The sequence below is a fragment of the Ovis canadensis genome, chromosome 8 (assembly GCF_042477335.2).
Source record: "Ovis canadensis isolate MfBH-ARS-UI-01 breed Bighorn chromosome 8, ARS-UI_OviCan_v2, whole genome shotgun sequence".
NCBI lineage: Eukaryota > Metazoa > Chordata > Mammalia > Artiodactyla > Bovidae > Ovis > Ovis canadensis.
The window spans coordinates 21,128,689-21,153,882 of NC_091252.1; the positions used below are offsets into that span (position 1 = coordinate 21,128,689).

General features: G+C 38.6%; 1 protein-coding gene across 1 annotated transcript in view; it reads right to left on the minus strand.

Moving 5' to 3' along the window:
• ME1 (malic enzyme 1) overlaps positions 1 to 25,194 on the minus strand; it is a 209,981-nt gene that overhangs the window by 30,297 nt on the left and 154,490 nt on the right. The window contains exons 7-8 of the mRNA XM_069598978.1: positions 11,349 to 11,458; positions 1,348 to 1,445 (exon numbers count right to left, since the gene is read on the minus strand). Coding sequence (XP_069455079.1) covers positions 1,348 to 1,445; positions 11,349 to 11,458 — 208 coding nt within the window. The remainder of the gene's footprint in view (positions 1 to 1,347; positions 1,446 to 11,348; positions 11,459 to 25,194) is intronic.

Consider the following 25,194-nt stretch of genomic DNA (forward strand, 5'->3'; position numbering starts at 1 on the left):
TACAACAGAATCACTATTATGTGGCTTGATATTTAGCCACAGATAAACCAGTGATATCCTTGGTTTTCCGTATCTTTAATTCTATTCATAAAATCAAGATTTCCTCTGATAAAAAAATACTGAATTTAAAATAATGAATGAACTGCTCACCCTGGCTTATTGGACTGTATTGCTTATTGTTCTGCTAATTGAATTTGAAGAATGAAGCTGGGTGATTTGGATGGGAACTTCACCAATTAGGCAATAAAACAGAACACAAGATGTGTGTTCTCAAGCATTTATTTACTCTCTTAATGTGGACAAAGAAAGTACTGTGAGACTTCTTATAAGATTAAAGGAATCAACTCCTTTTGGTATATGATAAATTTGGTGATGATCTGTGAAATTTCCAAAACCTTTTCAGGGACAAAGAAGGGCCAGTTTTGGATCATCCAACCATGAATACCTACCTCTTTCCTGCTGAGTATCAAGAACTAGCCTGTAGCATTCAACAAAAACCCTTCAGAAATTTAAAGAAGTTTACTAAAATTAAGTACAGCATGTAACAATTCACGAAAATTAAAAAAAAAACACCTCAAACCTTAATGAGCTGTAATTTAACCTTGGCTTTCATTTTGATGTGAAAATAAATTTGAGATTTACACTCTGAATACGTTCACGTTTATAACTTGGCATGCAAATTTTAGCTTCACATATTTTGCTTTAAGAACAAGTAAAATCAAACCCAACATAGTATACATAGTTTCTACCAATGGAATACATTTATTCATAGTCATATTAAATTATAAAATCTAAGGCTTTTTAAATGGATACAGCATTATTTTGTATTGCTGCCATCTCCTTCCAACAATTTAAAATGTTTTAGTTCTTTCACATGTGAATTGTTATACTGCATGATGAATCTCCGATTGAAAATATTTCTTCTAAAAAATCCTGTATATAGTTATATATGTGCATACTGAATTGTGAGTCAAATTAGGAAAATTTTGGTATGTGACACTGGAGGATACTAAAAGCTAGCACTGGCTGTAATAGCTTAAAGGTTTCTACACATAATTAATCATACACTGGAAACACTTTTTGTTCATGCATGGCACCTTAAATATGCCTAACAAAACCCCATGGAAACATCTGACAATTTTACAAACTGATAGCTGCAAAAAATACCTCTATGCCTCCTGTGAAAAATTAATAAGCCTCAAAACTTAAAGAATCTTTCAATAAACCCTGTAATTTCAATAAACTAAAAATTTCATGAACTACTTCAGACTTAAAATTCATGAGTTACTAGAATGAATGCTATATTCACTAGTTTAGGAGAACATAAGCACTCCATAAGGCAGGTACCTCTCCAGCTCCTTGGAATAGAAATGTTTGATCAGACAGCTTGTTCTTGGTTATTCGAAGGGCTGCAAGGATGCCGGCAACTGCAACAGATGCTGTTCCTGCAACAAGTAAGAGACAGCCTGAGTGATCCTCACACGGGCACTGCAGTGCCCTGAATCCCAAGCCTCAAATCGATATTCACTTCTTGAAATCATCACACAACAGGTTAACTGACTCAGAAAGGGAACCTGCAGTTGTCTGAACCCATGCTTGCATCTGATGTGAAATCCTCAAGCTACTGACATCAGTCTTTTAAGACAGCAACTTACTACAGTTGAAAACTTTCCAAAAAAGGTTCTATGACTGAATTTGGTGATGTGATGACTAAGAACCTGGGGTCTGAAACGCTGGAGAGGATGTTGAAAAAAGGGAACCCCCCCCTACACTGTTGGTAGGAAAGTTAAGTTGGCATTGCCACTGTAGAAAACAGAAAACTAAAAACAGAATTACCATATGATCCAGCGAGCCCACTCCTGGGCATATATCCAGACAAAACTATAATTCAAAAAGATACATGCACCTCTATGCTTCTAGCATCACTACTGACAACAGCCGAAACATGGAAGCAACCTAAATGTTCATCAACAAACGAATGGACACAGAAGATACGGTGCGTGTGTGTGCGTGTGTGCACACGTGCATGGATAATAGAATGCTACTCGGACATTAAAAAGAACAAGACAACGCCATCTGCAGCAACATGGATGTGACCAGAGATCATCATACTAAGTGAAGTAAGTCAGAAAGAGAAAGACAAACACCACATGACCATCACTCATATGTGGAATCTAAAATATGACGCAAACGAACCTATCCATGAAACAGCGACGGACACACAGACACAGAGAGCAGCCTGGCGGCTGCCAAAGGGCAAACAGTCAGGGGAGGGGTGGAGCGGGAGGTTAGGGTTAGCAGATGCCATCTTTCTATACAGAAGGGGAAAACAAGGTCCCACTGCACAGCCCAGAGAACTAAATTCAGTATCCTATGATAAGCTATAATGAAAAAGAAATTTAAAAAGAGAATATGTATACATCAATATACATAGAACTGAATCACCTTGCTGTACAGCAGCAGGTAACACAATGCTGTGAATCAACTATACTTCAACTTAAAAATAAATACATTAATTAATTAAAAAGAACACGGGGTTTGGATTCTCCGGTAGATTTCCAGCTCAACCTGTTTACTAGGTGAATGAATTTAGAAAAATCACTGTGTCCATCAGTTTCCTTAGCTATAAAATCATTCAATGTATGAGATAAAAAGAACTAGATGCCATTAGAAAATTTGTATGTTTTGATTTTCAACTGGAAAAACTAACACTTAATAGCAATGAAAATATGAGGTCAGCGCAGTCTTTGATCAGCCTCCTATTTATGATAAATCATTGGTGAATCTCAAAGATACTAGACAAAATTAACACAAAGTTTATTTAGGATAAAAACTGACCTTTCCTCATCATGCCTCATGGTAGTAGAAACTTCACCAGCTCTAATTTTATTACTTTGCCATTTAAACTTTCACAGATCACAGAGTGTTTCTTTTGCTTTGAACATAATTACGTGGCGCAGTTTCTTTATGGTTCACATCTGAAATAAAACTGCAGTTTCCTGCAGTACTTCCCAGCTGTGTCTACAATTTTCTCCTCTAAAGTAACACCCTACCTATGATTCCTAGATCACTCAGAAGGGTAGTGAAGCCCAGTGAAACTTTAACCTCCCTCACTGGGTTAAAAACACCAACAACGAGGATCAGATTGGAGCAGGTTTGATGAATGACACAATGAGGCAGTGTCAGGCACGCCAGCTCCCAAAGAGGCACTCAGCATTTCACCACCAGCAGATGCGCCCTTTTCAATCTTTTGGTTGTTTCTTTCTTACAGAATTTGGTAGTTACCAATAAGATCACTATAAGTGATAATTACTGAAGACCTGTGTGTCTTTTGCATGTTTTTTATTTAGGGACACAAAAATTAGAGGCTAGCAATTCTGCGCTACCATGCAACAAATTATGAATTGGGAAAGTCACAAATTACATAAAAGCCACTCTTCTATATATTATTTAGAAAGAAAGCCTGAGTAAACGGAATACTGATCTATGTGGGACAGACACCATGGCAGGATTAAGAATGATCTTTGTCTCACACATCAAGGCAGATCTGGGGCTTCCCTGGCAGGCCAGTGGCCCCAGCGGTCAGGACTCTGTGCTTCCACTGCAGGGGTGCGTGTCCTATCCCTGATGGGCAACTAGGATCCCGGATGCCACGTGGCACAAATTGTCTTTTTATTTTATAAAAGATTCACTATAGCTGTTAAACAGGTGAAAAGAGAATTTTAACGAAAGAAGTGTAACTCTCCAGTCATTAGATGAACACTTACTCACAAACAGCATTTCATGCTGTCTCTACATTGGCCAGAAGTTTGAATTTGAGGGACTCTAAGCTCCCTTCCATCTCTGACATTACAAAACTTTAAGGGGTTCTACAAATTCTGCCACCACCACAAGTTTCAACCTACTGAACACTCAAAAGTTGATGTAACATCAGCAATCAATGTATTTGTATTCTTGCTTTGATTTTTTAAATAGAACTGGGCATTTGAGGATAGATAGAATAAAATATTCCAAAAGATACTAGCTAGAATGTGTGACTTATTTTTATATGGTCATGCTACATCATTCTGTAGTAAAGATCAAAGTGTTTTAAGTTCAACTACATTACCCCAAATAAGGCAAAATAAGTCTCTATCTATACTAGATATCAGAGCCTTATATTTACAAGTATATCTATAATATTTCCTGAGGACATAATGAAACATCTAAGCTTCTGTTTACAAAATTAACAAAACTAGAAAGATATTTTTAGTACTATCAAAAGATGAACTTGAACATGATTCTTATGCATAACCTGGTCCTACCTCCTAGTGCTATTTTGCCTTAAACTTCACTACAATCAAGGGAGTAAATGTGGTAAGCTGTTGTTACATAAAAATGTGAGTCTCTACAATAAATTGTTCAATATAATTTTTGAACAAGCTTTGAGCTTGAAAAATAGACTTTTAGTAAATCAGACAGGTTAAAGTTTATCTTTTGTACTATCGCTTTTAAAGAGTACGTAATATTAACATTGTTAGCAAGATACTAAAGAGAGTCAACCTTAAAAGTATAAAAACTTCTGTTCATATTTGTATTCAACGTTAACGTGAAAAGAAGTCACCAGCTATGCTGTCCTTCTGCTGTGGTTATTAAACATCAGTCTTACCTTTTATGAAAAGAAGAATTACTTCTATTCATGCAATTTGTTTGTTAATTTGACTAGAATCACTATATAAAACTAGTAGAGAAGACTTTGTTGTTGTTTTCATTTAGTCGCTAAGTTATAGCTGACTCTTCTTGGGACCGCACAGACTGTAGCCTGCCAGGTTCCTCTGCCCATAGGATTTCCCAGGCAAGGTTACTGGAGTGGGTTGCCACTTCCTTCTCCAGGGGGTCTTCCCAACCCAGGGATCAAACCTACGTCTCCTGCACTGGCAGGTGGATTCTTTACCATTGAGCCACCGGGGAAGTCCAGAGAAGGATTAGGTGTAATCAAATCATTATAATGCTCATATGCTTTACTAAATACACAGATCAGGTGAAGTATGAGAACTAGAAGGTGGAGGAGGAACAGTAAATTACTCTAAGCAGGGATGTTTAGTGGGCTTCCCTGGCTCAGGCGTAAAGCATCTGCCTGCAATGCTGGAGACCTGGGTTCGATCCCTGGCTGGGAAAGAGCCCCTGGAGAAGGAAATGGCAACCCACTCCAGTACTCTTGCCTGGGAAATCCCATGGACAGAGGATCCTAGTAGGCTACAGTCCATGGGGTCGCAGAGAGTCGGGTATGACTTTACAGGCAGGGACATCAGGTTTAGTGCACCTACCGCCTGAGCACAGAAGTGAAGGATGAATGAGAGAGGTACAGGACCCTGGGCAGGAGGATATGCTGTGCAGGAAAAGCAAGTGCAGAGACCAGTAGTGCAAAATCAGGGGCTGAACACATACTTTAACTTCCCTTCCCATCAACAAGCTCTACGGAAATAACAGAAAGAACAATTTCAGCAGCCAGAAGCCCAAGGGCAGATGGTAACTGAATTAGCAGAGAAAGGTGAATTCTTGGCCAGTCATGAGGGCTGCTAAGAAGCAGACGGACACAGCAAAACTCTCAAAAGGCCTGGGTGTAGGAGGCACCAAGTACTTCCGGAAGTGGGGAGAAAAAGAAAGACTACACACAGGAAGCTGCCCCAAAATTTGTTAAGAAGTAGCTTGAACCCAGATCTATTTTCCTCTCCTAATGGCTCCCCCAACATACTGGAAGTTTAGAAAACAACTAGAAGTTTAATCTCTAGAGAGTGCCCAGACTGCAAGAAATCAGTCATTACTGCAAGCTACCAGGGAAAAGAGCACAGGGGCACCATATGGAAAAGAAGATTCAATGGATGTTTCTTCTTCTCCTACTTAAAGAATACTGGCAGAAAGTTGATACTGGCACAGATAATAAATAATATTGGGTTACCAAAACATTTGCTCAGGTTTTTTTCTGTAATATCTTACAGAAAAATCCAAGTGAACTTTTTGGCTAACCTTAATAATAAATAAGTCACCTATAATCCCATTGTCTAGGTATGATAACTTTCAACATTCTGATGTACAGTCTCACAAATTTTTTCTATACCTGATATATGGAAATTCAAGGAAATTTTAATTTATAAAAATATTTCGTGCCATGCTTATTATTTTAATATACTTTTTATCACAAAATATTTTGTATCTTACCACATCAATAATATATTTTAAAATATTATTTTGTGTAGTTAAAATATTGCATAGTACGAACGTGTGACGATTACTTAACCAAATCTATATTTTTTGATATTTAAAAGGTTTATGATTTTCACCATAAACACAACAGTGCAACAAATATCTTTACCTGAATATAGACATTTTTCCAAAGCAGACATACAAATGGCCAATAGGTACATGAAACAGTGTTCAACATCACTAACCATCAGGGAAATGCCAGTCAAAACCAAAATAAGCTATCACATCATACCTGATTGAATGGCTGTTATCAAATAGACAAGGGACCTGCCTGTAGTTTGCTACAGCATGTGTTTCCCAAATTGCAATTCCTCTACTATTCCTAAATAAACTTAATTTCCGGTATTAAAAAAAAGAAAAAAAATAACAAGTGTTGGCAGGGATGTGGGGAAAAGAGAATGCTGGTGTACTGCTGGTGGGAATGAAAACTGTTGCAGTCACTACGGAAAACAGTATGGAGGTTCCTCAAAAAATTAAAACTAGAACTATTACCATATGACCCAGTAATTCCACCCCTGGGTATTTAGCTACAGGAAATGAAATCACCATCTTGAAAAAATATATGCCCTCCTATGTTTGTGCTAAGTCACTTCAGTCGTGTCTGACTCTTTGTGACCCTATGGACTGTAGCCTACCAGGCTCCTCTGTCCATGGGATGCTCTGGGCAAAAAATACTGGAGTGGGTTGCCATGCCCTCCTCCAGGGGATCTTCCCAACCCAGGGATTGAGCCCAGGTCTCTTATGTTTCCTGCATTGGTAGGCGAGTTCTTTACCCCTAGTGCCACCTGGGTGGCTCATCTATGTTCATGACAGCATTATTTACAATTGCCAAAACATGGAAACAACCCAAGTGTCTACTGACAAATGAACTGATGAAGAAAATTTGAAGTAGATACATATATGAATATGTATGTGAATACATATATGAATATTACTGAACCACTAAAAAAAGAAAGAAACTCTTATCATTTGTGTCAATAAGGATGGACCTTGAGGGCATTATACTACATGAAATAAGTCAAACAGAGAAGGACTAACACTGTACTATCTCATTTACATGTGGAATCTAAAACAAAAACCAAACTCATAGGTATGAGAACAGATTGGTGGGGGTTGTGCTAAAAACTGTGATGGAAGTCAAAAAGGCACAAACTTCCAGTTATAAGACGAATAAGTTCTGGGGATGTAACACCTCATAATGACCAAGTTAATAACATTCTACTGTACATCGAAAGTTGGCACAAGAGCAGATCTTAAAAGTCCTGATCACAATAAAGAAAGAATTTGTAACTATGTGTGATAGATGTTAACTTATTGCAGTAATCATTTACCAATAAATACACATGTCACACCATTATGTTGTTTATCTAAAACTAATACAATGTTATATGTGAACCATATCTCAATTTTTAAAATAAACAAATATAGAAACTAAAAATCTTTGTACATTTGTTTCACACACCTTCATTTACTGAGGATAAATTTCTAAAAATAGAAATCCTGGATCAAAGATCTGCCTATGACTAAGGTTTCTGACACATATCGATTCCTCAAGAGTTGCACCAATTTATATTCTCACCATCGATGTACAAGAGTGTTCATATTTTAAAGCATCATTAACAGTTGGGATTACAAGAAAAATCTTTGCCACCATGATAGAGAAAATGAGTATCTCATTTGCCGTCTAATACGCTTTTTAAAACCTAGTGTGGTTAAACATTAAAACATGTTTTCAGGCCAGTGGTACTCCTTTGCAGAATGTTCTACCATATCTATCTTTGATCTTCACACTGTATTTGGTACAAGATTACCTTATTTAAAAAAAAATCCTAACTACTTTATCCTAACTAGTTTATCACCAGTCATCACTAGTAATCAAACTAGTTTATCATCGCAAAAATTTCTATGCAAAATATTTAGAAATGTCAAGTCAGAACATAGCCATTCCAGAGAGGGTATTATGGGAAGAAAAAAAATCTCTTTTTTGTAGATGATTTTAAATGACCAGAGGATGAAACTTCTTTCTTTTGATCTGAATTTGCTGAAATCTGATGGTTTCCAGATTATATTATTAAATATCCATTCCTTAATAGATTTCATTTGCACATTTTTTTCTAGCTGGTAATAATTTACAACTAGAATGCATGAAGGTCTAAATAACAGTGGAACCAAAATCTTTATCATTTAACATTATCTTAGATCATTAATATACTAGAATTTAAGTATTTTTAAAAAATCAAATACTTTTCATAAAAAGCTAATACATTTCAGTAACACATCTGTTAAGAAAAAAGTCCCCCCAAGGGTATAGTTAAAAGCATTTATTTACATGGTAAGGCTGTAATAGTTACATAACTATTTTCATTGGCACTAGAATGCAATTTCTATGCCCACAGTGAGGAAAGTATTACATTTGTGGGCAAAATGGTAAAAACATGAGGTTAAAAAGGTAAAATAGAAACATACGGGGAAGATGCGTCACTAAGGACACTATTTCGGTATGAAGAAGAAAGCACACAATGGTTTGGTCATGGCTAGTCAGAACCTCAATAACTTGCCAAAAGTCTTCTCTAGTCAGAGATTAGCCCCATTTTCTCAAACCTAACTTTCTGTTGGCTAAGGCCGCAGGACACGAAAACACCTATCCAGAGATAACGTAGACTATGTGTGTGCAGATTATATTTGAAGACTGATTAGCTGGGGTGAAAAACTAGTCATTTAACGCCTCCGCAGTGGCGACCTGCTGTGGGGAATATTCTGCAGTGAATTCTCAGGGCAACTCCACATGTAGCGCTCTTGGCCTTGGCTCGGCATCTGTCTCTTATTTCCTGTGCTCCTGACTTTAACTCTGAGGCAGCCCAAGGCTTGACTCCCAAATTCTTGACGACAGTTGACAGAAATGCTGAACCTAATTCTTAATTGCTCATTTTGTTTGATGACTTGGATTTCATGTTCTTTTCCTTAACCCGAACTCTGATACCTATTAATTCTGCAAAATGATTCAAATTATGCAATCCTGGTTTTTAACTTCTACACAGACATTTCTGTGAGACCCCAAAATCGAAAGAGAATATTAAAGAAAGGACAGGATAGGTTTGTTTAACAGTTTAACTGGTGACTACTTTAGAGGCAACAATGAAACAAACAGGTAAGTGACTTAGAGACACCGGTCTACAAAGCCTTTGTCTATAGCATCAAAGGTGTTCTATCACTAGACACTGCATTTTCAAATTAGAGCAGTAGCACATTAAAATTAGACTGCCATCATTTCCTCTCTGAAATCCTCCACACATTCACTTCTCATAAATAAAACACTCAAAAAATGAATACAAAAAGAAGAAAACTGAAATAACATAAGCATCTTTGTCACAATAATGACAATAAATTATGTAATCGGCATCACGAAGGATGTTAGGCAAAGAGAGATTAGACCAATTACGTTAGTGTGGTTCAAAATATAAAGAGACACTATATTTACATAGCTATGTTATACTAAAGAACTTTAAGCGTAGCAAATTTTAAAAATTTGACAGGGTATTTTCACAAATAACTATTTTGTCCACAATAAAAACTCTATGAGAGAAATATTATCCTCCTTTTACATTTAAACTTTTCTTGGATCCCATCATTTTCAATGACATTCATCTTTGGCTGTCTCCCTCCCATCGTAAGTTGTATCTCGGTTCTTACCATCACTCAGAACTAATTCTTCTTGGAAGACCTACATTAGAATAACTCACTCAACATGGTTTGTAACCTTCTACTTTTTCAGTTCTTTGTTCAATTATCCCCATTATACCTAGTCTTTAACTTTATTAAAGATAGGGAATCTAGACCCTTGTATCTACCTGCCCTTGTATCTTCACTTCCTTCTCTATCCAACTTAATGCTAAAAATCAGGAGGATGAGTGATAGGCTATATATTTGGCAGAGAGAGGTGAAGGAGAGAGAGACATCAGGAATTCATGCAGACAGAGAACACACAGAGAAGGTCAACTTTGGTGCGGAAATAAGAGTTTGATGGTGGGAGGCTGAGTATGAGATAACTTTGAGATATCCCTAGAGGAAGTTTAAAATACCCAATGGGTATATGGACCTAGAATTCAAAGAAGTCTGGGCTAGAGATATAAATCTGCTAATGAAATGGGTGACCGTGGAGTATATACCCAACATATAACACAGAACAAAGAGAAAAGGGCCTGGCACTGAATGCTGAAGTGTTCTGTCATTTAATAGCTAGTCAGTAAAGGATGGAACTGGGTGGGGGCGGGGTGGGGGATTCAAAAAGGTAGGAAGAAAGTCAGCCGGGGTCTGTGACATGGAAGTGAACAGAAGAGAATATTTCAAGGAAGAGAGTGGGGTCCACAATGTTAAAAGCTGCTGAGAATCCAAGTAAGGTCAACACGGAAAAATGTTCATTGTGATTAGTGCAACGGAAGTCTATGTATGACCTTTTCAGCTGTCAGAACTCATCGGGTCCTTCTCCTTTGACTCTGCCTGTGCTTTTATTCTACCTGCCCTTCACGAAACAGGAAGAGTAAGGTTCTCACTGGGAGGTTTCGGATTGGGGAAGCAGTCTGGGGGAGGTGGAGCTAGAGAAAGGAGCGAAACAAAGCTTTAGAGGAAAATAAAACAACTCAGACAAAAGCAGGTATCAGCCAAGTACCTACAATCAATCAAAGACAAATAGCAGGATCTGGTACACACTGTATACAAAGGCAGCTTCTTTTGTGGCGACACTTAGAAACTGTGGCTGATTGAGATGAAGGTTGAAGAGGGAAGTGTACACACTCTTCATTTTACACAAGGAATAATATATTTTCATGCATTTCATTCTTTGTTCAGCCATAAGCACTGGGGATTTTATCAGATTCCAGGGCACTCTTTCTCCAGCTCATGCACAATACAGTACATTCTAAAGTCAGAGAAGCTTTCTCAAATATGTAGAATTCAATGAGAAATGATGTGTGAAATCATCAAAAAAAATTCCTGGCATTGCATAGGCATCTAGTGCACATTTTTTATTGAATTTGAATCCTTAGAAAATTATGAACTAATATCAAGGCACATTGTTTTTGATCCGTATGCAGTGAAAATCTGATTACCTTGGATATCATCATTGAATGTGCAATACTGGTTTTGATACTTTCTCAGGAGCCGAAATGCATTTATATTGGCAAAATCTTCAAACTGAATAAGGCAGTTCATGCCATGCCTGTGGGACAAAACATTCACATTAGAAGAAGTTGATGAAATAACATTTAAAAATAAACCTTTAAAACTAGCCTATCAGTTCAGTTCAGCTCACCAGCCTATAGAAAATGCAAAACATTATTTTCTTTTAAAGGTCCCATCTTGCTACTTAGTACAAATGTGAAATACAATGTAAGTTGAATAAATATTTACTACATGCTTACTACAGAGAAAGCATTTCACTGGCACTATGACAAACTACAAAGATGACAAAAATATGGTACTTGCAGTTAAGAAATTTAAAAGTTAGTAGAAACTAAGATATTCTGAAATATATGGAAGTACATGAAAAGTAACATAAAAGTGGTATAACAGATGCTGAGAAGACAGGCAACATTCTTTATTGGGCTTACAAACCAGGTAACAAATCGGGTTTTAATCACCTCATTATTTCAAAAGAGATGTAGGGTTCCACAAGCTGAGTAAATAGCAGAAGCAAAGTAACTGAAGTGAAATTTAGGAAACAAAACAATCTTTAAAAAAACAGCAAGAAGCCTTATTTAGCTAAAATGTCATATTTGGTACATGCAAGGGTATAGTGAAAGACAAAGTTAGAATTTTATGTTGGAAACCATAAAAATTCTAGCCTAGGATTCTGGTGTTTGTTCTATAGTTACGATTAAAAACCTTTGAGTTTTGAAATATAGAGGTTTTTATTTCTGAAATTAACCTGTTGGAACCTTTATTTTTATGACCATCCATAACCTAGTCATCCAAGGCAAGAGAAATTAACACCATTGATACTGCATGTATCTGAGAAATGCCAGGGAAAGCCTTATAGGCAGGACCCTCCTTGCTAGGTGATTTAGAGACACCTGGTCTCCAATCTCAGCTAGACTCTCACTGCCACTCCATTTGTGTGAGTCCTTTTATTTGTCCTTGGTCAGCTTCCACTTCCACTGTACCCAAAGACTATTCCTAATCTTTGCCAGTCCTTTAAGATCCTGACCTCTTTCCTTTCTCCTACTTCCTGGCATAATGAGGGCATAATACATTACCTCCATCGACTATTCTCCCGCCACTGTACCCCACATCTCTCTTTAGCACTACCCCTCAGGCATCAGTCGACAAGGTGTACCTCTTCCGCTCAAGGTAACTCACCACCAGTGCCCACATTTTCATCCCTTCTTTCTTAATTAGTCCCCTTTCTCCTATCTATTACAATGCATTCTTCTGGACCTCCGATAGGCAGGTGATACCAGTGTGATGGCAAAAACTGAAGAGAAGCCAAAGAACCTCTTGATGAAGGTGAAGGAGAAGAGTCAAAAAGCTGGCCTAAAACTCAATATTGAAAAAACTAGGATCATGGCATCCAGTCCCATTATTTCATGACAAATAGAAGGGGAAAGGTGGCAGCAGTGTCAGACTTCCTCCTCTTGGGTTCTAATATCACTACGGATGGTGACTGCAGCCACGAAATTAGAAGACGATTGCTTCTTGGCAGGAAAGCTGTGACAAACCTAGCCAGTGTGTTAAAAAGCAAAGACATCGCTATGCCACCAAAGTCCACATAGCCAAGGCTTTGGTTTTTCCAATAGTCATGTACAGTTGTGAGAGCTGAACCATAAAGAAGGCAGAGTGTTGCAGAACTGAGGCTTTTGAACTGTGGTGCTGGAGAAGGCTCTTGAGAGTCCCTTGGACTGTAAGGAGATCAAATCAGTCAACCCTAAAGGAATATTCACTGGAGGGACTGATGCTGAAGCTCCAATACTTTGGCCACCTGACAGAATAGCTGACTTCCTAGAAAAGGTCCTGACGCTGGGAAAGATTGACGGCAAAAGGAGAAGGGGGCGACAGAGGATGAGATGGTTAGATGGCATCACCAGTTCAATGGACATGAGCTTGTGCAAACTCCAGGAGATAGTAAGGGTCAGGGAAGCCTGGCATGTTGCAGTCCATGGGGTCACAAACAGTCGGATACAACTTGGCAACTGAACAACAACAACAACATTCTTCTGGACAAGTTCCTTCCTCTTTATTGACAGCTGATTTTGACCTTTTTATTAGAGGCAGAAATGAGAAGTCTTGACCCCAAGTTTTCCCTATCCTTTCCTTTTAATGTACATGAAATAATAGTTTATAGTTTTACATTGTTCTCCATCCTCTGTCATCTACCTTCTGCCCTCACAACTCTACTAAAATTGTGTGCTCTAAAATTAGAGTCCTTCTGAAACAAAAATCCAAGGAACACTGTTTTCAAACCTTAATTGACTAGAGCTCTTTGCTGCGCTTCCTCTGTTTCTTTTTTCTTGAAACTCTGTTCCCTGGGCTTCCGTGATACCATGCCTTTCTCTGCCTTCCCCCAAACCACTGATCATTTCTTCTTTCTCCCTTTCTCCCTTAGGGAATCCTTAGCGTGCAGACACTGGTGCTTCCCATGACTCTGTCCTTGGTCTACAGCATGGTGTGCGGGTGTGTGTGTGAGTGCGTGTCCTGACAGATACAGTCCCACTCGTAGTTTTGATCACTACGGACAGTGACTCCCAAATGCATGTTTCTAGTCTTATCCTGTGAACTTGAAACATAAATCTTATGATCAGCTGTATAATTTCACTTGAAGAAACCTCAAATTGAAAGATTCAAAATTAAAGTCATTATATTCCCAAAGAATCTATTAAGTACTCAGCAAATATTTGTTGGATGAATGTAACTTACAAATACCTTTTCATTTAAGCTCAAGGTACAGTCTTATAGGTAAGGAAAGCCTTGATTCCTGGTAAGCTGAGGAGGGGAGATTTGCATTCAGCTCTGCCTGACAATATGGAAGAGTCTGATATTTAAAGTAAGCTTTAACTTTATGATTGATTCTTTTCTGTTACACTGTAGGTCATTACATATACCTTTAAGTATGTATCTTTGAATAATGCCAAGTTCTAAAACTAAGGAGACATACAACAGAAAATTTTATAAAATTTAATCAGAAAAATAAACTAGTGCAAAAGACTGAATAGTGACTATGTTTCATTGCAGTTCAGTTCAGTTCAGTTCAGTCGCTCAGTCGTGTCCGACTCTTTGCAACCCCATGAATCACAGCACGCCAGGCCTCCCTGTCCATCACCAACTCCCGGAGTTCACTCAGACTCACGTCCATTGAGTCTGTGATTCCATCCAGCCATCTCATCCTCTGTCGTCCCCTTCTCCTCCTGCCCCCAATCCCTCCCAGCATCAGAGTCTTTTCCAATGAGTCAACTCTTCGCATGAGCTGGCCAAAGTATTGGAGCTTCAGCTTTAGCATCATTCCTTCCAAAGAAATCCCAGGGTTGATCTCCTTCAGAATGGACTGGTTGGATCTCCTTGCACTCCAAGGGACTCTCAAGAGTCTTCTCCAACACCACAGTTCAAAGCATCAATTCTTTGGCACTCAGCCTTCTTCACAGTCCAACTCTCATATCCATACATGACCACAGGAAAAACCATAGCCTTGACTAGATGGACCTTAGTCGGCAAAGTAATATCTCTGCTTTTGAATATACTATCTAGGTTGGTCATAACTTTTCTTCCAAGGAGTAAGCGTCTTTTAATTTCATGGCTACAATCACCATCTGCAGTGATTTTAGAGCCCCCCAGAATAAAGTCTGACACTGTTTCCACGGTTTCCCCATCTATTCCCCATGAAGTGATGAGACCAGATGCCATTATCTTCGTTTTCCGAATGTTGAGCTTTAAGCCAACTTTTTCATTCTCCTCTTTCCCTTTCATCAAGAGGCTTTTGAGTTCCTCTTCACTTTCTGCAATAAGGGTGGTGTCATCTGCGTATCTGAGGTTATTGATATTTCTCCTGGCAATCTTGATTCCAGCTTGTGTTTCTTTCAGTCCAGCGTTTCTCATGATGTTACCTGCATAGAAGTTAAATAAGCAGGGTGACAATATACAGCCTTGACGCACTCCTTTTCCTATTTGGAACCAGTCTGTTGTTCCATGTCCAGTTCTAACTGCTGCTTCCTGACCTGCATACAGATTTCTCAAGAGGCAGGTCAGGTGGTCTGGTATTCCCATCTCTTTCAGATCGTGATCCACACAGCCAAAGGCTTTGGCATAGTCAATAAAGCAGAAATAGATGTTTTTCTGGAACTCTCTTGCTTTTTCCATGATCCAGCAGATGCTGGCAATTTGATCTCTGGTTCCTCTGCCTTTTCTAAAACCAGCTTGAACATCTGGAAGTTCACGGTTCACATATTGCTGAAGCCTGGCTTGGAGAATTTTGAGCATTACTTTACTAGCATGTGAGATGAGTTCATTTGTGCAGTACTTTGAGCATTCTTTGGCATTGCCTTTCTTTGGGACTGGAATGAAAACTGACCTTTTTCAGTCCTGTGGCCACTGCTGAGTTTTCCAAATTTGCTGGCATATTGAGTGCAGCACTTTCACAGCATCATCTTTAGGTCTGGTTTTTCAGTGTTTGTTATGGTCCTACCTCTTCATGGTGAAGTCTGTCTCCTCAAGACTTAAACAAACACCTTCTTATAAATCATCTATTCTGTATTTCTAACCCAGATCACTTACTGAAACTCAATCATCTTCATGGAACATTTCCAAAGCCAAGTAGTCTCCTGACTCCCAACCGCAACAATTTTTTTTTTTAATGAAAAGATGTATTTCCCTGTCTTAGAGACCCAAAGATTAAAGCTACTGTCTTACTATCTTTTTATTTTTAACACACTTTATTCATTTAATTACTATTTCCTATCATTTCTGGGGCTTCCCAGGTGGCACTAGTGGTAAAGAACCCACCTGCCAATGCAGGAGACATGAGAGATGCTGGTTCTATCCCCTGGAGGGAGGGCATGGCAATCCACTCCAGTATTCTTGCCTGAAGAATCCCAGGGCAGAGGAGACTGGTGGGCTATAGTCCATAGAGTCGTACAGAGTCAGACACGACTGAAGCAACCTAGCACACATCATTTTTACTATTTAAATATTACTGTAGCCAAAGAAATTAGTCTTGCTCCTGCTAGGGCTGCAAAGTCTATTGGTCTCTCTGCTTCTCTCAAGCATGTGATACAGAGCTGCCAAATTTTTACAAATAGCAACTTCCTCCAGCTAAATTCTGTGCTCAAAATTCAGAGCAGACTGCTTTGATGATGACACCCAAATTCCTTAAACTCAAGGGCCTATCATCAAATGTTATCTTTTAAATTGCTTCATCTCTCCCTGTATTCCAGGGTAAGTCCTGTCCCCACCGCACCACTTTCCTCCACTCTCAAACATGCCATGTCCTCCTTCCCACATCTTTACTTTTTTCCTTTAAGTTTTATTGGAGCAGGGTTGCTTCACAACGTTGTCTTAGTTTCTGTTGTGTAGCAAAGTGAATCAGCTGTATCTATATATATTAACACATGCCCTCTTTTTTGGATTTCCTTCCCATTTACGTCACCACAGAGCACTGAGTTCCCCCTATGTCTTTATTAAGGCACTGCTATTGCAAATCACCATTACTCTTGAATTGGCAAATATTTTCTATATCAATTACATTGGGTCTAAAACTGCTAGTGTGTAGACATCTCATTAACTAGATTAAAAGTTCTTAACAGACTTAAAACTATCCGATAGTACTACTTCAGTAGAGAAAAGATCAAGTGAATATGAAATGTAAGCAAAAATTTACTTCATACAATAGGAATAACTGATTGCTCAGTAATCTGCACTGCTGAATACTAGGAATAGCAGTTGTTCTGAATGTTGCATCAGAGTAGTGCTCAGCCATGCGATTGTGCTTAGTCGAGTCTGACTCCTTGTGACCTCAAGGACTGTAGCCCACCACACTCCTTTGGACATGGACTTTTCCAGGCAAGGATACTGCATCAGAGTAGGTTTTCCCTTTATTTGCCCAAATTCCAGAAGTTTTAGAGTTTAGCATTTTTCATACTAGTTCAAAAAAAGCATAATCTTTCTATTATTTAAACAGACATGACTCATTTTAGAATTGCTCTACTATTTAACAAGAAACTAAATCAAATTCATGTTACTTTTCTTAAAAGAACTGGCACTAAGTAGGCTATAGAAGTTTTCAGCATCAATAGTTTCTGCTAAAAGAAGTAAAAAGGTTAGTCTAGTCAATCCAAGATTTTTCAAAGAACTCACTTAGTCTTATAAGATGTAAACGCATTTTTCTCTTTTGGATAAATTCCCAAATACAAACAGGAATTTAAATCACATTAAATTATGTAAGTCACAATTACTCTTATAATTTTTCTTCATATTTATTTGCCCCTCTTTTGAAACTACTTATTTTCTACAGTTACCTAGGAAAATAAATTCCTACAAAACTATTTTTTCCATCAGCATTTTAAAATTCTGTTCCTTATTCTTTTGTCTTTCTATCAAAGTCATTTTGGAAATATTAGTTATTTGATCGGAAGACTTTCTACAGTGGTCCTTTAGGTCATTAAAAGAAGTAATATTTCAGCCCAACTAAGCAGTATTAGAAAATTCCCATATGAGCAAAAAAGACTAATAGGATATGAATTAATAAGAAGTTAATGGTCTAAAAGTTCTACAGCCAGACTCTTATTAATAAAATTTCCAACACTCTCCACTCTGCCCCTAGTCCTGTCTTCCCAGTCTTCCCCCAGCTCCTTCTCCAGTACAAATCTGTTCTCCATTTGGTCCTTTCTTTCCTTCAAGTTCATCCTTCGTACTTTCACCTCTGTCTGCTGAAGAAAGTGACTTCAGCTTTGCACTGACTGTCCCCCTAGTGAAACCAAGGAGCATCCCGTGGGATTCCCAGAACAGAAGTCTTCCTGTCTCCTGTTTCTCGATTGTGAAGAATAGCCTTCAACCTCCATGAACGTCCCTGAGTTCTTAAGGGCACATAAGAAACAGCTGCTAATCAGGGAAGGGAGGGGATGCAGAGACACGAGAGGAAAAGCCAATAAACAATGATGCAGCCTTGAGGCAGGGTCCCTCATTTTTCACTTCTTGTTAATGTTAGGCCTGTGATTCCGAGACAGTCTCAGGGCTTCCCTGGTGGCTCACTGGTAAAGAATCCACCTGCCAGTGCAGGAGACACAGGTTCGATCTCTGATCTGGGAGGATCCCACATACCACGGAGCAGCTAAACCCATGCACCACGATGATTGAGCATGTCATCTAGATCCCGGGAGCTGCAACTACTGAAGGCCACGTGCACTGGAGCCCATGCCCCACCGCAACAAGAGAAGCCACCACAACCAGAAGCCTGTGCACTGCAAGCAGAGAGTCACCCCCACTTGCCACAGCTGGAGAAAAGCCACAAAGCAAAGAAGACCCAGCACAATCAAAAACAAATAAAATTATTAAAAAAAAAGAAGTCTCAAAGTACCAAATTCTGATATCATAATGCTATATAATGCCATTCTAGGAAACTGTTTAGCTATCCTGATTAAAAATTACTAAAATGTTAAGAATGGGTAAAAGCATCTCCATGGTTACAAATCATTACCCTTTCATTAAAAAACACACACACACACACACACAAAACCTCAGCAGAGAAGCAAACTTTGTGGCAGCAACTGATCACCCCAAACATAAATATCAGTCAAGCATCGTCCAGTGCTCGTCATAGCTCCTTCCCATGGTTCCTTTTCTGGTTCCTACGCAGCCCTTCTTCACAAAGTCAAGGCTGCATGTTTTCAGACAGTGTGCTCCTATGCTTTGCTCCTGCTGTGTCATGTACTGTGGTCCAGCAGCATCAGATGCTCTATTATTATGTTCCAAAGCCCCAGAGCCTTGTGGTTACAGGATATGAGGAGGAATCAGAGCCTTCTCAGTTCTATTCCCGGACCTACTACTTACTTGGGCCCATGGTTTGGGGCTGTTTCCAACTTCTCTGTGGTTAAAATGAAATCCCCACAATATGATTTGCCTTCAGTGTTTAGGACACAATGTGGTCAGGCTATAAATTTATAATGTTTTCTAAGTGAAATTTGGGAATAGGCATAGGTAGTAAAGGAGTACACAAGAGACCTTATCATTTGCAAAAGGGTATTTTAGAATCGTTCCTTGGAGAATACCGCCTCTCAGTTTTCATTTCATGAATTTTCTCTACCTGGTAGTTAACTCTGATTTGAGTCCTAAAGATTTAGAGAGAGGCATCCTGAATTCATTTTGTAATACAAGTGTCTTGCATCATATAATGAAAGAAAGCCATGGAAGGGATATTTTGTTCCAGATTGAACCAGCCTTTTCTCTATGAAATTATAAGCAGTGGAACACAAGGGTGTTAGCCAACTAGATTTTACATGACTATGAAAAGAACCTACTATTTCATGATCAAAATATCACATAAAACAGTGGGTATATAGTTTTAAAAGTTAACAGAAATACCAACCATAAAATTAATATGTAAAAACTGGAGAGCACTTTCTCTTGTGGCATTGTTAAATTAGACAAAACCCTTCTTACAGTTGACAGTACTTACTAAGTGCCAGACATAGTTCCCCACACTTCATGGGAATTATCTCATTTAACTCTCTCGGCAACTCAATGGGGAAGGCAGTTATTATCCATTTTACATATGAAGAAACTGAGCCCAGAGGGATTTAGGGCCATGGTTGAGTTCTTGCTGCTAATAACTAGTAGAGTAGGGGCTGAACCACAGGGCCAATGGTTTTAACTACTTTATATACTGGCTTCTACAGAGCACCAATGTCAACATCAAGGAACTGCTTTCTTTAGAAAGAAAGGGACTGTACTGAAAAAATAAGGGAGTTACAATTTTATCATAAAATTGTAACATAATGCATTTGTATGTATTCAGTATACTAGGTTATTTTTGTATTAAAAAGTGTATGGGCAGATGTTGGTGAAAACATTAGTCTTTCTCTGATTACAAACTATCAAGAAGTCACTGTTTAACTAGGTTGACCAAGCATATTTTGACTTAATAAATTTTTTCAGGATTTATTAATGGATACAAAGAGCTGGCTCCTTCAAAAAGACCTTGATACTGGCAAAGATCGCGAGCAGGTGGAGAAGGGGGCCACAGAGGATAAGATGGTTGGATGGCATCACCAACTCAATGGACATGAGTTTGAGGAGAGAGGGAAGGACCGGGGAGCCTGGCGTGCTGAAGTTCATAGGGAAGCAAAGAGTCAGACACAACTTGGCGACTGAACAACAATGAACAATTATGTATGTCGAATTATGCAGCATTTAATTAAGATCCAGAGCATTTTAGCTCTGATGGGTACCTTAAAGACAAATTACTCTTTTTCAATAATGGAACTGAGCAACTGGAGCAGCAAACAGGAAACATGGATCTTGTCCTTAAAATGCTTACAGTCTCATTGGGAAGACAAAAGATACAAGCGATTTAAAGAGGGCTCAAATTAAAAGCAACATCAGTGGTACACAAAGAGATCACTACAGTATTTAGGGAAGACAACATGAATTAAGTTGAGGTTTAAACTAAGCCCCTAGGTATGATTCCAATGAGAAAGACTGAGGTGGGAAATAAAACCACAGCGGTCTCAGAGTTTGTGCTTAAGGACAATAGGTTGAGGAACTTAAGATCAATAATGGCCACTGAATTTCAGATTATATATAGTCTTGAAGTCTTCAATTATATATATCTGAAGTTGACTGAAATTCTCTTTGCTAAGAATCATTCAATTTTAGTTTTTCCTTGTCAGTAAGAATTCAGAAAATGTGTTTACTCCTTTGTTAACCTACTGTAATATGGCTCCAATTCCTACTTTGCTTCCGTATTATTTCATTTAGATAATATCTTTCATTTTTCTTATTATTCCTTCTGTTATATTTCCTGACACTTAATTATTCTCTTTGACACTGTAAATTGTAAACATTTCTTTCCTACTATAATCATTTCCTTATTAAGTGCACCCTTGCATGGGGATTCAGTAATCATCTTCAGATGAATAACTTCTAAATTGATAATTTCTGTCACTAATCCTTTAAAGAAACTCCATGTTGCCAAAATGATAGTAATAAAGGCATGGAAAAATGTTATATTGTGAACCTTTTTATAATGAGGAAGAAATGCATATATGGTAATATTTTAATATGTTGTCAACAATTCTTACTGTTATTTATAGTATCAGAAGTATATATAACATCAAAAAATTAACAACTTTATAACATTAAGGACAAACAATGTATCATCAACAAAATAGAATTATTTTCTTTGGTTGTCATCTACTTCTCAGAAAAACCACAGGATTTGTTAAAATTTAAGTTCCTTAAATATCAACAAATTCTGAAACTGCACTTATAACTAAAATGTCTATTTATTATATTTTACTCAAAAACATTTCAGAATTACATCTTGCCTCCAAAATCAATGAAATCTTTTCTCTAACAATTCTAATATAAAAATATTAAACTGTGAGAAACTCTGAACATTTTTCCTTATAAAATGGATCCAAATTTTTCCTTATTTCCACCAATATTAAAATATTATAATCAACTTCTGTTTTGCCTTCTACCTTATAGTGATCAAGCTCTGTTATACCTTCTTCTGATACACTTTCGTAGTAATTGTTATGCTTTCTAGTCTAAGTGCCTCCATTCGGGCCCAGGTTCTTAGGACCACACCACTACCATAGTACTGCAATCTACTGGTCAGTCTCCCTGCTCTCGTATACTGCCCGACTGAAACCGGTTTACACAGTAAGAAAATAAAAAAGTATGTTTATCCTGTTTTAAAGCAGGGCCTCTGTAATGTGATCTCATTTAAGCTTATATCCCCTTATTCTCAAAAAGAAACCCTATCCTTCCTTTCTTCCTTTGTTCATTCATTTACCAAATAATACACTGAGCACCTACTAATGCTTGTGCTTAGTCATGTCCAACTCTTCATGACCCCATGGACTGTAGCCCTCCAGGCTCCTCTGTCCATGGGATTCTCCAGCAGGAACACTGGAGTGGGCTGTCATGCCCTCCCTCAGGGGAGCACCTACTAGGGATGAGGACTTGTTTCAGGTGCGGTTGACACATTTCTGACCTCACAGAGTTTGTAGTCTTATGGTAGATACAGTAAGAAGGAAAATATAATGCATCTGGTAAGCACTGTAACAGAGGAGATTCAGGATTCCAAAACAGAGTAGGGTCACCTACCAAGAATTAAGAGGATTAGCGAAGGCTTTCTGGGCTTCCCTAGTGGCTCAGAGGGTAAAGCGTCTGTCTGCAATGCAGGAGACCCGGGTTCGATCCCAAGGTTGGGAAGATCCCCCGGAGAAGGAAATGGCAGCCCACTCCAGTATTCTTGCCTGGAAAATCCCATGGACCACAGAGCCTGGTAGGTTACCATCCATGGGGTTGCAAAGAGTTGGACACGACTGAGCGACTTCTCTTCACTTTAAAGGCTTTCTAGAAGAAGCTAAAGCCTGAAGGATGAGTAGCAGTTTATCAAGTTAAGAGGAAGAATTTATGAGGAACAGGGAACATGCTCAAAGGCCCAAGGTAAAATAAATAAATGGCATATTTCAAGAACTGAAATAAATTATGATTAAATCACAAGGCTTGATGGAAAAAAGATAAGAATTAAGGCTATAGAGGTAAGTAGAGCAAGATTATGCAGGTCGTCTAACCGGTATTAAGGGGTTCACACAGCTGATCCTACAAATAGCACATTAAACAGGAGTGTGACATGATCAATTTGCATTTTAGACTACCTAGACTAGATCATACAGACATCCTGTACGATGAGGATGATGAATGGCATAGAGAGAAGCAGGACCAGATGTAGGAAGCTTTCTTAAGAGGCTGCCACTAAATACCAAGCCTGCATCTGGAATGAGAGTGTGGATGGGGAAAAGCAGGTGGATTTGAGAAACATTCAGGAGACAGAATGGACTATGTTAAGTGAAGAGGAGTAGATGATGAGTAGTAGATGAGCTTTCTTTTTTCTTTAAAAAAGAAATCAAGGATGAATTCCAAGTTTCTAATTTTGGGCCACGTGGCAGAGGATGGAGTATATTTAAAAAAAAAAAAAGAAATCTCAGGAGAAGCAGCAGGGTTAGTAGGGAAGATAATGAGTTCTGCTTTGGACACACTGCTTTAGAGCAACCTCAGAGATATGCAAGCAGAGGAAGCTGTGAAAAATTAAGGTGTGTGACTTCAGTATGCCAGAGTTTGAGCAGATGCCCGTGAAGATAAGGCCCGTGATGCAGCGAGTGGGAGTCTAAAGCAGTGTGGGATAAAGGCCATCAGAAATGAGATCCTAAGAACAAGAAAGCCTCCCAAACACACTATCCATGTGGAATGAAAGGCAGTGGAAAGAAAGGCTTTGAAAATGATTAAGAATTAGAGGTTAGTTAAGAAACTGGGAGAAGATAGACAGAAGATAAACCTAATTGACAGAAACATCAAAGATGTCGGGGGAGGGCTTACATAAGGATGAAGGAAGGATAGTCTAGAAGGCACAGGCGGGAGAAGGTGCTGATCTCACCTCCCAACCCTGAAACACTGTGAGGACCAACAAGCATGACTATTTGAAAGCACTGCAGGGATTTCCCTGATGGTTGACTGGCTAAGACTCCACATTCCCAACATAGGGGGCCTGAGTTTGATCCATGTTCAGAGAACTAGATCCCACATGCCACAACTAAGAGCTGGTACAGCTAAATTAAATATATATAAATATATATGTAATATATTTATATGTTAGAGGAATTTATTATATATATATATATATTTCAAAGAAAGAAAGCAGTTCAAGAAAAGTGGAGGTCTTAAATAAAAGTCGTAATTCAGGAAAGCAGGAAGGCAAAGGAACCATCCAGTGAGTAAGTCAGGGAGCCTTATTAAGGAACAAATTTCCAAAGGCAGAGTGGAAAGTTTTGAGAGGGAAGGGAATATTGGGAGTTTGGTTTAGGGGAAAGGAAACACAAAACTTGAAATATGAAAAAGCATGAGGTATGTGAAAGGGTACATGGGAATAGAAAAATGACATGTTATTTTTACATTAAAATGGGAGACTAATGTGAAGCAGAAAGAGAAGAGGAACTAAAGAGCCTCTTGATGAGGGTGAAAGAGGAGAGTGAAAAAACTGGCTTAAAATTCACCACTCAAAAAGCTAAGATTATGGTATCTGGTCCCATTACTTCATGGCAAATAGAAAAGGAGAAAATGGAAACAATGACAGATTTTCTCTTCTTGGGCTCCAAAATCACTGCAGACGGTGACTGCAGCCATGAAATTAAAAGATGCTTGCTCCTTGGAAGGAAAGCTATGACAAACCTAGACAGTGAATTAAAGCAGAGACATTGCTTTGCCCACAAAGCTCCATACAGTCAAAGCTATGGTTTTTCCAGCAGTCAGGTATGGATGTGAGAGTTGGACATGAAAGCTGAGCGCCGAAGAATTGATGCTTTTGAACTGTGGTGTTGAAGAAGACTCTTGAGAGTCCCTTGGACTGCAAGGAGACTCAATTAGTCAATCCTAAAGGGGATCAGTCTTGAATATTCATTGGAAAGACTGATGCTGAAGCTGATGTGCCAATACTTTGACCCCCTGATGCCAAGAGCTGACTCACTGGAAAAGACCTTGATGCTGGGAAGGATTGAAGGCAAAAGGAGACTGAAGCGGCAGAGGATGAGATGATTAGATAGCATCACTGACTCAGTGGACATGAATTTGAGCAAACTCGGGAAGATAGTGAAGGACAGGGAGACCTGGCATGCTGCAGTTCATGGGGTCACAAAGAGTTAGACATGACTTGGCAACTGAACAACAATGCTCAGAGGCCACATGATCGAG